A 12,265-nucleotide genomic window follows, 5' to 3' on the forward strand; every position below is an offset into this window, starting at 1 on the left:
TATTCAAGGTTTTTTCTATTTCCATACAAATTGTGAAATTATGTGTTCTAGCTCTGTGAAGAATACCGTTGGTAGCTTGATAGGGATTGCATTGAATCTATAAATTGTTTTGGGTAGTATACTCATTTTCACTATACTGATTCTTCCAATCCATGAACATGGTATATTTCTCCATCTGTTAGTGTCCTCTTTGATTTCTTTCACCAGTGTTTTATAGTTTTTCATATATAGGTCTTTAGTGTCTGTAGGTAGATATATTCCTAAGTATTTTATTCTTTTTGTTGCAATGGTGAATGGAATTTTTTCCTTAATTTCTCTTTCTGTTTTCTCATTATTAGTGTATAGGAACACAAGGGATTTCTGTGTGTTGATTTTATATCCTGCAACTTTACTATAATCATTGGTTAGTTCTAATAATTTTCTGGTGGAGCCTTTAGGGTTTTCTATGTAGAGGATCATGTCATCTGCAAACAGTGAGAGTTTTACTTCTTTTCCAATTTGGATTCCTTTTATTTCTTTTTCTGCTCTGACTGCTGTGGCCAAAACTATGTTTCAACTTTAGCTCTTTCAGGTTTTTCTTCTGATATTTATTTCTATCTATATTTTTGTGATTTTTTTCAGTAATCGGTATTATCTATTGACTTTCTTATATGAAAGGTAAGGACTTACCTCTCTTTCACACATACTTTCTATCTCTCTAAATATTCAATATTATTAAATCATAATTTTAGTTATGTTAATGTTCAGTGTTTACATTATGCCTGCTGCTAAGTCGCTTCAGTCGTGTCCGACTCTGTGCGACCCCATAGACGGCAGCCCACCAGGCTCCCCCGTCCCTGGGATTCTCCAGGCAAGAACACTGGAGTGGGTTGCCATTTCCTTCCCCAATGCATGAAAGTGAAAAGTGAAAGTGAAGTCGCTCAGTCGTGTCCAACTCTTCGTAACCCCATGGACTGCAGCCTACCAGCCTCCTCCATCCATGGGATTTTCCAGGCAAGAGTACTGGAGTGGGGTGCCATTGCCTTCTCTGACATTATGCCTACATAAAGGCTATTTATTTTATGATCATATAGTATGTGATTACTTTTTTCTTCCTTGCATATTTTAATACATTAGAAAAATAAGGAATGAATAATTCTGTTATTGATTATTTTTATATGTATTTATCACTGATTATATATAACAACTTCTGCCCTAATTGACCATACAGTAAAACATATCAGGCAATCTACCAAATTAATTTTCTTGGATATATATTCTGGAGCTTTTTGACCTGCTCCAATCTGGATCAATCATTCTCTATGCTTGGTGTATAGCTGTCATCCTGATATCCCATCTTGGTGACTCTTCTCATTTTTCCTTTGTGTTTTCTGGATTCCTTTCTTGAGTTATTCCTTTGTTTCAGAGATTTATGATGCATAAATATATCTTTATAGTCTATATTTATTTTTAACTGATGGTTTGGTTGGATGCAGAATTCTAATTGGAAGTCATTTTCCCTCAAACATGTGTCAGCCTAACTCTAATACCTTTTAGCTTCCAATTATGTTGTTGAAGAGTACTTTTGTTCCCAGTGTATTTCACAGTAATGTGAAATAAATGTGAGTGTATTTCTGTCATTGTATTGGAGAGTTGCTCAGTCCTTTTGAACTGAACCACATGGTATTTGGTTTTGGGAAATCAAACTATTTTATTTTCTCTCCTCCAGTTTTTTTTTTCTTCTCTGTTTCACATGTTTGGATATTTGACCTCTTAGACTGGTTCTCTTTTCTTTTTGCCCTGCTCTCTAGATTTCCCAATCCTTCTTTCCTATCCCTTTTATTATATCTTGTATTATTTTTTCTGGCAAATTTTATTATATTTGTTCCCTGTTATACAGCATCTTGATTTTGTTTCATGTATTATTTTCTTTTAGCTCTCTGAGAAAATAATACATTTAAAATGTTTTCTTATGCCTGCAATAGCTGTTTCCACTGAGTAGTATTATTCTGTTTGTTTGGCATTAGCTTTCCTCAGATGTCCAGTGATACTTTCAGCTGTTTAGAAATGCTGAGCAGGAGGGTAGGGTTAATCTACTATGTACTTCTTTTTAGGGCTACGGAACTGGGCTGTTTCATTGGAGCACCTCAAAGTGAGTTTAACTATTCTCTTGGACTGTTCAGATTTCCTCAAGAAAATGTTTTCAACAGGATTTAAGCCAGGGTAACAGCACTGAGAGCTGAGAAGTAAAAAGGGGCTGGAGGTTTTCACATCAGTATATAAACTTTCCTCATGTTTTTACTATAGTACTCAAGTCTTCAGCTGTGTTTTCATTCTCCTCTTGAGAGATTTTTCTCCTTTTCTTCTGTTCTTCCCTTTTCTTGATTTTTCTTCCTTGTATTTCCTATCCTTCCTCTGCCTCTTGTTTTTAGTACCAAGTCAGGTTTATGATGCTATGCTGGGAACTCTAAAAAGTAAAGTTTCCAGAACAGGGGAATTTTTGCCCTTAGATCAGACAAAGTTCACCTTGACATCTCTTTCTCTGTCTCTTCTTCATTCTTTGTTATTTTAGGACTCTCTGAGATTATATCTATCTCCAAATGTTTATTTTTTTCAACTGCCAATGGTTTGTTTCAGTAAGTGCTTTTGCAGTTGGTCTTCAATGGATATGTATACATGGAACTTTTCTTCTATAATCAGGTAGCAAGAATTAGCTATCATTCTGGCTCTAGAGAGGAGATGCAAGCAAACATCACCTTCTTTCTGAGCTTCTTATTTTTTGTAAAAGAACCAATAATTAGGTTTATTTGCTGGTGCCAGGAAATATCTCACATTCATTGCTGTAAAAACCATGTTTATCAGTGTGGAATTCTTTAGAAGCACTGGCAAAGTCAGCTTTGGAAACTGGATGCACTGAATATGAATAGGTGGATCCCACAAATGGAAAATTCTAGAAGGCAGTCAGACCTGCCCTTGTGCTTGTCACTCGTTTCCAATATTTGATTTTCAGGTTTTGGCTCTTTCAAAGTCATTTTCCACATTTCTGAAATCAAGAATGGTCTGAGAAATCTCTACCACTAAAATGGTATGCGTTCTGTAGTTCTTAGTTTCAAACAAACTCAGGCACATGTAAACAGCAAAGAGTTATTTTCCCAGCATCTGATTCCCAAGGAGTATAAAACAAGTTTTTAAACTAGGATTGTGAATGATTTATAAAGACCAAATTTCAGATAAACGAATGCAATTATATCTCCCTCACCCATTGCAAGCTGTCATCAGGAATGACAATCTCTTTATTCAAAATATTCTTAGGCTTGGCTCTTTCACAACCATTTTTGAAGTTTTAGTTCTTTTTATCTTCTTTATTTTTTTAAATTGAGGTACAATATTATTGACATACAATATTATTGACATACAATATTATATTAATTTCAGGTGTCCAACATAATGTTGATATTTGTGCATATTCAGAAATGGCTGTCACAGTAGGTATAGTTAACATCTGTCGCCATACCAGTTACAGAATTCTTGTGGTAAGAACTTTAAAGATTTACTGTAGTTGTCAATTAAATAGCATTGGCTAATGTCAAGAACTGAACTGACTTGATAAAAAAAAAATCTCGTCATAGTTTTGATATCTCTGCAGTATATGAGGCTGTGTCCTTTCATGAAGGTCTAAGTTATGTTTGAAAATTAGCAGCACCTCACTGACAATAAATAGAAGATTACAAAAATTTCAAGTCAAGAAAGCATCACATTTTGGATTCTCTAAGGGTAAGTATACTTTTCCATGCTGAACAGCTGGTTCTCTTAATGGCTCCTCAAGAATTAGGATGGAGTGGCTTCTCTCAGGATCTTTATTCTCCACCTGGACACTGTCACCTTCCCGTAACACAGCTGTGTGATGAGGTTCTGTTTTTTGTTGCATATTATCCGTACAGTATACACATTTCCAGATATGGTACAAAGGGAGCTTGTCCATCCTTTAGGAATAGGCTGGGAATGCTTTGCTCCTTTGTCCAATTTGAAGTCCAAATATAAGGTTGGTGTGTAGATGTAAATCTTTGACTTGACTCCCAGGGCTTCTCCAGAAATGACAGCAATGGTCACATTATCCTTACTGGGTTTAGGGATTTCACTGCTTTTCAGTTCCTGGTAGCAAGGCTCCAATATCTTCTGTGAGGTCCTCAAATTAACCCAGAGTGGATGGTCATGGACTGGCTCCTCTGAGCAAGGCGTCTCCTCATACACAATGCCCCAGCCTGAGATCATCCAGTACAGGCCTCCTGAGTTCAACTGACCAACATGTCCATGGCAGTCTTCCTGGGCTATGCTACACCCTCCTTCCAGGAGGTAAGATATTGTTTCAAAACCTCAGTGCGGGTGATCAAGAAATCCGCCTGGCCTGCTGCTGCTGCTGCTGCTAAGTCGCTTCAGTCGTGTCCAACTCTGTGCGACCCCATAGACGGCAGCCCACCAGGCTCCCCCGTCCCTGGGGTTCTCCAGGCAAGAACACTGGAGTGGGTTGCCATTGCCTTCTCCACCTGGTCTACTACCTTTAAATTCATCAAACAGTAAAAATGGAGCCATATTTTAAAACTCAGGTCTGCCAATACTCCTGCAGACCCATGCTTCAACCCCTCTGACTGCTCCTGGCTGAGCACTAACAGGGTAACTTTAGAGGACACAATGTTGAAGGATAAAAAGAGAGCATTTGTAGGCTTAGCAGATCACAGTGCTCGGCAAAAGAAAAGTTGTCTGCCATTTGCACCAAATTGCAGAGGACCAGTTAAGCATCTCTGGCCATCTCTCTCAGAGACTCTCCTGGGAGTCTAAAGCCAGCCAAGGAGGGCAGTGTTCTGCTAACTGACCACCAGCACAGACCCTGCTTGGTCCTATTGATGCCTGGTACTCCCATGCTCTTGGGGGCCCCCTTTGAGTTTCTTAAGAGATGTAAAAGCAAGAAAAGAAAATCCTGGAGCATTAAAAGGGTAAAGGCAGCTAATTCTTCAAATTTAATTCCAATACTATACTACTACAGAAAACCCTAAGTTGTCTACATGAGTAAGGATGTGTAATTTGAAATTAGTTGGTTTACACAGGGTAAAAGGTAAAAAGAGGTGAAGTTAGTATTTTGCATGTACTGAGTTACATAAGCATAACTCAATATAAGTAAAACATTAGCATTTCAACATGTAATCAAAATAAAAAAATTGGGACTTCCCTAGTAGTCCAGTGGTTAAGACTCTGCACTTCTGCTGCACCACTGCAGTGGGCATGGGTTTGATCCTTCGTCAGGGAACTAAGATCCCATATGACAAGCAGCACAGGGGGGGGAAAAAAAAAGGAGGTAGTCATGAGGTGAAGGTATTAGAAAGGATCCAGAGGTTCCTCCTTTCACCATCAGTCTCTAACACTAGTGCTGTGCTATGCTTAGTCGCTCAGTTGTGTCCAACTCTTTGTGATCCCATGGACTGTAGCCTGCAAGGTTCCTCTGTCCATGGAGATTCTCCAAGCAAGAATACTGGAGTGGGTTGCCATGCCCTCCTCCAGGGCTAACACTGGTATCTATGGGTTAATCCTTAGACGGCCTTGCTTAGCAGAAGGTAAACAGCATGCATGGATGTGATTCAGTGACAGAACAGGACCATCTGTTGAAGACTTGGCCTGAATGAGAAAGATGAAGGCAGCAGACTCTTTCTCTTTCTCCTAGAGTAGAGTATGACTCTGTTTTTTGAATGGTTTGAAAAAGACTTTGTAAAAGCTTAACCAGAGAAATCAACAAAGAGATTGTTTAAAATCTATGACTGTGAAAAACTGAAACTGATCTAAAATTTTACAATAAGGGGTTATAAATTTAAATGCTTTGACTGAAATCCTAATATAACATTAACCATGTGTAAGTAAATAACTACATATTAGGAAAACTAGATATTAAGTGAAATAGAGTTGTGCTATAAAATATTACTATGCTCCAGATAAACCCCAGGAAAATCACTGAAGAACGCCATTCTATAATTCAAGAATTATAATGATCCTATTATACCTAATATATTATCTATACATTGAAAACATCCAATATGATATGCTGCACTTAAACAGGACTTTACAATTGACAAAATACTTTCCCATATATTAGGTCATCTGATCCACAGAACAACTGAGTGAAAAACACAGGGTAGACATTCATTCATGTATCAAGCATATGGGAGAAGTTGACAATAAATAAGACTTAGTGACTTATCCTTGAGAGACTCATAGTTCAAGTAAAAACAAAAAAAATTAACAAATAACAACACTGAATTTTGGTAAATGATGCACAAGGTTCTATCAAATTAATAAGGACTGAATATCTAAATCATTTTGGCCCTAAGGAGGTTCTGACAGAGGAAGAAACAAAGGCTTAGAAAAAGCTAAGTTAAAAGACTTAACCAAGACTTTACAGCAGGTAAACAGCAAAAGTCAAGTTTGAACCCATGTCTCTGCCTACTAATCCAGTACTCTTTTTACTACATCAGACTTACTGCTCTCTGAAGTATGACAGCCGCTTTATATTCTGTAAGAGATGGCCTCTGTTGGCGAAAATTTTTCCTTTCCCTGTACCCTTTCCAATGTTTCTGGATAATCAAGGCTGATTTCTCTTCTATTTCCCGATTATGTTTTTCCACCTGACCTAAAAAGATGACAGACACTATTACAACATACTCACTTCTATGCTTTCTCAAATTCTAGAATCAGGACAATCAAAGTAACAATCTTGTAGTCCTTTAATTATTTTCAATATGATTTTCCCAATTCTATTACTTTACAAGAGCTCCAAAAGCCTTCTCAGTTTATGCATCTTCTTTAGAAAAAAGACTCACATAATTATTTTGAATCCCAGGAATGAGAAAGGACTAAAAATCCAATAGCAAGAATATTTAGAAAAAAAGAATCGTAAGTAAACAGAAAGTCATTCAGTACCACCAAAAGGAAAGGGCACATTGTGCATATACGTTACCTACTCTGTATGGTTCTAAATTTCTCTTTAGTCACTCATTTGGTTCTACAGATAATTTTCTTTTTAGTTTCTAGCAATTGGTCAGCATATATCCTAGGGTTCACAGTAGCTAATTTAATTTTTAAATTAAAAATTTTTAATTTAAAAAAATTTTAATTTTAAAAATTAAAAGGGATATATTTGAGAGATAGTGCCAAAATTCATAGGACTTAGTAGTGAACTACATGTGGAAGGAGGGGAAAAAATTCCAGGATGTCTCACAGATGGTACATTGAGTAGACTGCTGGTGCAATTACCTGAGAGATTAGAAATACAGGAAGTGGAAATCTGTGGGGACAGATAATGACTAGCTTTGGGGATGCTTGTGGCTATCTAAGTAAAGCTAATCAATAAGCACCTGGCTACAGAGCTGAGCTGTCCAATGTAGTAAGCACTAGTCACAAATGGCTACTTAAAGACAATAAAATAAAATTTAAGGCCCTCAAGTGCACTAGCCACATTTCAAGTCAACAGCTATCTCTATCACTGACACTTTACTGAACAGTGTAGACAAAGAACATTTCATTTTGTAGAAAGTTCTGTTGGGTAGGGCTGATCTAGATCTTAGGAAAAAGGGTGAGGATGCAGACAAGACTTAAGAATGCTAAGCACTCATTTGGTAATTGAAACTACAGTTATGGATGGGATACCCCAGGAAGAGCAATATGAGAATAATGGGGTAAAGAAGGAACCCTGGGAAAGATCTGTATTTAAGGCAAAGGAAGACAAGTAAGAGGCTATTGAGGGATACTAGGAATAAGTAGTAGGAAGGGGAAGAAGAATAAAAAAGGAATCTTGAAATGACTCAGATTTCCCAGGCTACACTTTAATATTAATTTCAGCTTTGTGTGTCAAAGATGGCAAGAAGGTGTCACCAGGTTTATACTGAGGCATGAGTTAAGTTCTGAGAGCAGAATGTAGCAATATTCTAACACCTTACTTAAGTTCAAGGGGTTCTTTCTTTATGTCAAAGACATCTATCTTTAAGCATAAAATTTTATGTTTCACTGATTTATCTGAAAATTAAGAAAAATTAGTGGAGAGATTGCTCATCATCAACTAGTAAGTCTAATCAGAAAAAAAATAAGACTTTTTTTTTGACTGAAGAGATTTATTAAGATTTACCTGAAAAAGCTGAAACAGGGGTAAAGGTCCACATTTAAAAATTAACTCATCAGGTAGCTAGGAAATTTGGTTTATCAAAAGCTACCCTATCAATCTTATGCTTATAAACTGATAATGCCACACACCTGGATGAACTATTTCAAGCATATTCAGCCGTATTTCTCGGGAAAGTCTCATGGCTCTCTGCCTTTGAATTTGCAGCTGTAATCTGTGGTCCTCTTCTTCCTTCTGTCTACTTAGCTTCATTAACATCTTTGTTCGTTTAGATCTATGACAGAAACATTAAGTACACATAATTTTCATAATCATATATCTACTCAAGAAGTATATGAAAAAAGGCTTAACCTTGATAGTAATCATATAAGTACAGAGAGCAAAAAAATTTTTAAAGTGTAGTTAGAATATGATGAAATAAGTTTTCATGTGCTGCGTGTACAACATTTCTGAAGAAATATTTGGATATATGCATCAAATTTTTTTCTGGAGAAATATTTAAAATATGTATCAAACACCTTAAAAATCATAACCAATTAATTCCATTTCTAATACTCCTTAAGGAAAAATCTGATACATATGTCAATATTTATGTTCAAGGATTTTCTCCACAGCATTACAATAGTAACAAGTTGAAAACAAACCGTATGTCCTACAATGTTGTTGCTATTTAGTCGTTAAGTCATAGCCCACCAGGCTCCTCTGTCCATAGGACTTCCCAAACAAGAACACCGAAGTGGGTTGCCATTTCTTACTCCAGGGGATCTTCCTGACCCAGGGATTGAACCTGCATCTCCTGCACTGGCAGGTGGATTCTTTACCATTGAGACACGAGGGAAGCACATATCCTACAACAGTGAGTTATATAAATAAATTCTGGTTCATTCACTGGATGGAATTCTATAAACTATGAAAAAATAAAAATTTCAAAGAAGCATTTAAAGGATTTTGTTCATTTAACTCAATCAACATTTATCTGAGTGACTGCTGCCTATAATCACTGTCCCTAAGGCAAACAAAGAGACACAGTTATGCCTTTGAGATCAATTTCAAGGGGAAGTTGAAAGGTAGTGGAATATGCCACTTTGGCATAAAGACTGTTTTGAGCTGGGGGCAAAAGAGAATGACGAAGCACAGAAAGAAGTCTTCCCAGAGTGTCTTTTAACTGACTAAAAGCAGAAACATCTGAGAAATGAGGACTGTCACAAACTTTTCCTCCCAAGGTTTGGCCATGAAGATGGAAAGTTATGCTAAGACGAACCTGCACAAATAACACATATCTTTCATTAGTTAGTTCCCCAACATATTTACTTTCCCCAATATACTTACCTTCCCACAGTTCACTGTCCTTAGAAGCCTAAAAACCTTTTCTTTTCACCTGTCACTTCTCTATAAATTATTCTTTATATATATATACATACATACAATATATATATTATATATATAAAATTAAGCCCAAGTTCTTTTCTATTTTTTAGGTAAGAAGTGGATTTATTTAGAGAGATACACATTACGTAGACAGAACGCGGTCTGTCTCAAAAGGCTAGAACAACCCTGGGAGAAACACATTCCACTGACAGAGTGTGGGCCATCTCAGAAAGCAAGAACTATATAAACCCCAGTTCTAACCACCCCTTAAGTTATGCATCATGTCAGGTTTCTTCCATGTGATGTGTGCTTCACATGTTAAGAAATTGTTTTTCTTTTGTTAATCTGTTTTTGTTTCTGTCAGTATAGTCTTCATGACTCCAACCAATGAACCTAAATAGATAGAGGGAAAAAAACTGTTTTCTTCCCCTACAAGTAAAACAAATAAGATAACTTAAATACCAGCACCATGTTAGAGGTAGGCAAATTGTGAGCTTTCCTGAGAGTAACTGAGACGGCTGTTAGCTGCTTCAGAAAACCTTGCTGAGGAAAAGGGCAGAAAATGAAATTTTAACAGAAAATGAAGTTTCTGACCATGAAAAATGATTAAATAAAAAAGAAAGCCCCAAGAAAGTGCTTTAAAAAGAGTGTGACTATAACAGAATATCTCTTGTTTAATCCAAAGCTCTGATGAATCTAGGTCCATGATAATGAGTGGTGGGCAGTCCCTCCCCCCAAAAAACATGGGGGAGGGAAATTACTCTGAGATAATGACCTGACCACAAAGAGACAGAAATAACCTTTGCAGAAAGCCCAGCTACAAAGGAAGCAAAAGAAATTTGCATAAACTGTTGCAACTAATAGAAGAGGAAAGGTGCTCAAGCCTGGAGCAAACTGGAGTTTAAAAAATTAAAAACATTATAATGTGAGATTTAAGCAATTTTGGCCTCATGGAAAATGCCTTTTAAGAGATATATTTATAACCACTCTGGTCTTGCTACATAAAGAAATGGAATTTCTATTTTAAACAGTGGACTATTAATTCGATTCCATAGATACATTTCTAAGTGGACAAAATCTGTAATTCTAGGATACTTTTAAATAGATTTTTTAATATTGCAAAGGAAAATAGACTGGCAAATTTGGCAACTACTAAACATTAAAGGTCTGAATCCATGGCACAGGGGCACCTTTAACTGTTTAAGAGGATGTACAGCGGAAAATGATAGTAGGTAGAATTCACGAGTGGTAACTATTCTACCTGAGTTCACTACAAAGGTAAAGCTATACCAAGAACATCTCAGATTCTTGTAAACAATATATTGTGACTCTCAAAATATCCATCATTTCCCAAATTTATTTCACCAAAGAAATAATTAATACTTTTAAAGAAACAGCAGGTAAGATATACAATAAACCTTGAGCAATGCCTGAATGGATTATACTTGCCTCTCATGTGTACTATTTATTTAATAGATCTGTCTGCCTAATTAGATATGTAAATCTTCAAGGGCAAAAAATGTGCATTTTCCTCCCTACCACATTCTCAGTGCCCAGTAACATGCTAAAAAAATTTTCTATTATTTTAATCTTGTGAGTTACACAGACAATTATCCCACCTTATAGATGGGAAATGTGAGGCTAAGGGAGGTAGGGAAACTTGTCCAAGATCATTCAGCCCATAAGTTGCTGAGGAGGGATACAAACTCAAGTCTGTTTAATTCTCCCAATACCTAGGATAGGCTCTGGAATATATTAGGCACTTGAAACATGTTTAAAAAATTACATGTTTAAAAATTCCATTGGTAGCTTTTTTGCTACCAATGAAATTCATGCCCAATGATATCAGTTAACTTTTTAAGTCTTCTCTGAAGGAACTTTTACCAATGAAAAGAATGTCCATTAGGGGACACAGCCAGAGTGGCTTCAATACCTACCACTAATCCACACAGGTTCTTAGAGGCAACTGAAAGAAAACACAGATACAAACAACTTAGCTCCTAACGTCATTAATGATAAAGCAGGGCCATCTCACAGGTGTTTCTTCATGCAGCCTATTTTAGTTCACTATTTTAAAACATGTTTGTAACTGAGAAACACAGCTGCAGTTATTAAAATAGTTTCAGTTTTCTTAAAAAAAAAAAAACACTGACTTCTGGAATATGCAAGTGACACTTCAGTGAACCAAATTTAGCTTTAAGTTAGGTTACATGAAAACATCTCTGAGATGGCTCCAATTTATCAACAATGACCTAGGAGCTAACTCATATGTGTGTGGCATGTGTGTATGTTCTTTTTATTGCCTCTAAGAATCTAGATGTAGTCATGTAAAAACTGGGCCATGACTTCATTATTTCATTTTTAGTCTACTTGAAATAGAGATAAATGTCAAACTATGTCATACGTCAATGGCCAAATCTATTCATGACATATTTACTGAGCAAAATCAGGTTAATATACTTAAGCTTTTTAATATTCATACACATTTTTACCATAATTACATTTGAACAATTATGGCAACTTTTGGTTTTAAGGGTTTAATGAGATATTGACCATTATTGGCTCCCTCTGTAGACCTGGCTCACAAAAGTCTTAAGTGAATAGGATTAGGTATTTGTTACATTAGATTCCTGTTTTATGTTATGTCCTCTGTTTCTGAAAGTATAATAAGGTTAATGAAGTGCTGGCACTCAGAAATGTATGAAGCAAGAATGAAAGAAATACACTAGAATATTGAAAAAGAAAAAAAAAAAACTCTAA

At 36.2% G+C, this 12,265-nt stretch overlaps 2 protein-coding genes across 4 annotated transcripts in view; both read right to left on the reverse strand.

The window, feature by feature from the left end:
- The window catches only part of IQCB1 (IQ motif containing B1), a 45,869-nt gene that overhangs the window by 6,456 nt on the left and 27,148 nt on the right, over positions 1 to 12,265 (reverse strand). For all 3 annotated transcript variants that reach the window (XM_010845410.1, XM_010845409.1, XM_010845411.1), the window contains exons 11-12: positions 8,269 to 8,411; positions 6,504 to 6,652 (exon numbers count right to left, since the gene is read on the reverse strand). In XM_010845410.1, coding sequence (XP_010843712.1) covers positions 6,504 to 6,652; positions 8,269 to 8,411 — 292 coding nt within the window. The remainder of the gene's footprint in view (positions 1 to 6,503; positions 6,653 to 8,268; positions 8,412 to 12,265) is intronic.
- On the reverse strand, positions 3,108 to 4,356 carry PIR (pirin (iron-binding nuclear protein); the record flags this gene model as incomplete). The annotated part of the gene is given in 2 exon segments (XM_010845408.1): positions 3,108 to 3,918; positions 3,921 to 4,356. Coding segments are annotated over 2 exon segments (639 nt in total), but the record flags the coding sequence as incomplete, so codon positions are not given.

Source organism: Bison bison, unplaced genomic scaffold (assembly GCF_000754665.1).
Source record: "Bison bison bison isolate TAMUID 2011002044 unplaced genomic scaffold, Bison_UMD1.0 scf7180017864215, whole genome shotgun sequence".
Lineage (NCBI taxonomy): Eukaryota > Metazoa > Chordata > Mammalia > Artiodactyla > Bovidae > Bison > Bison bison.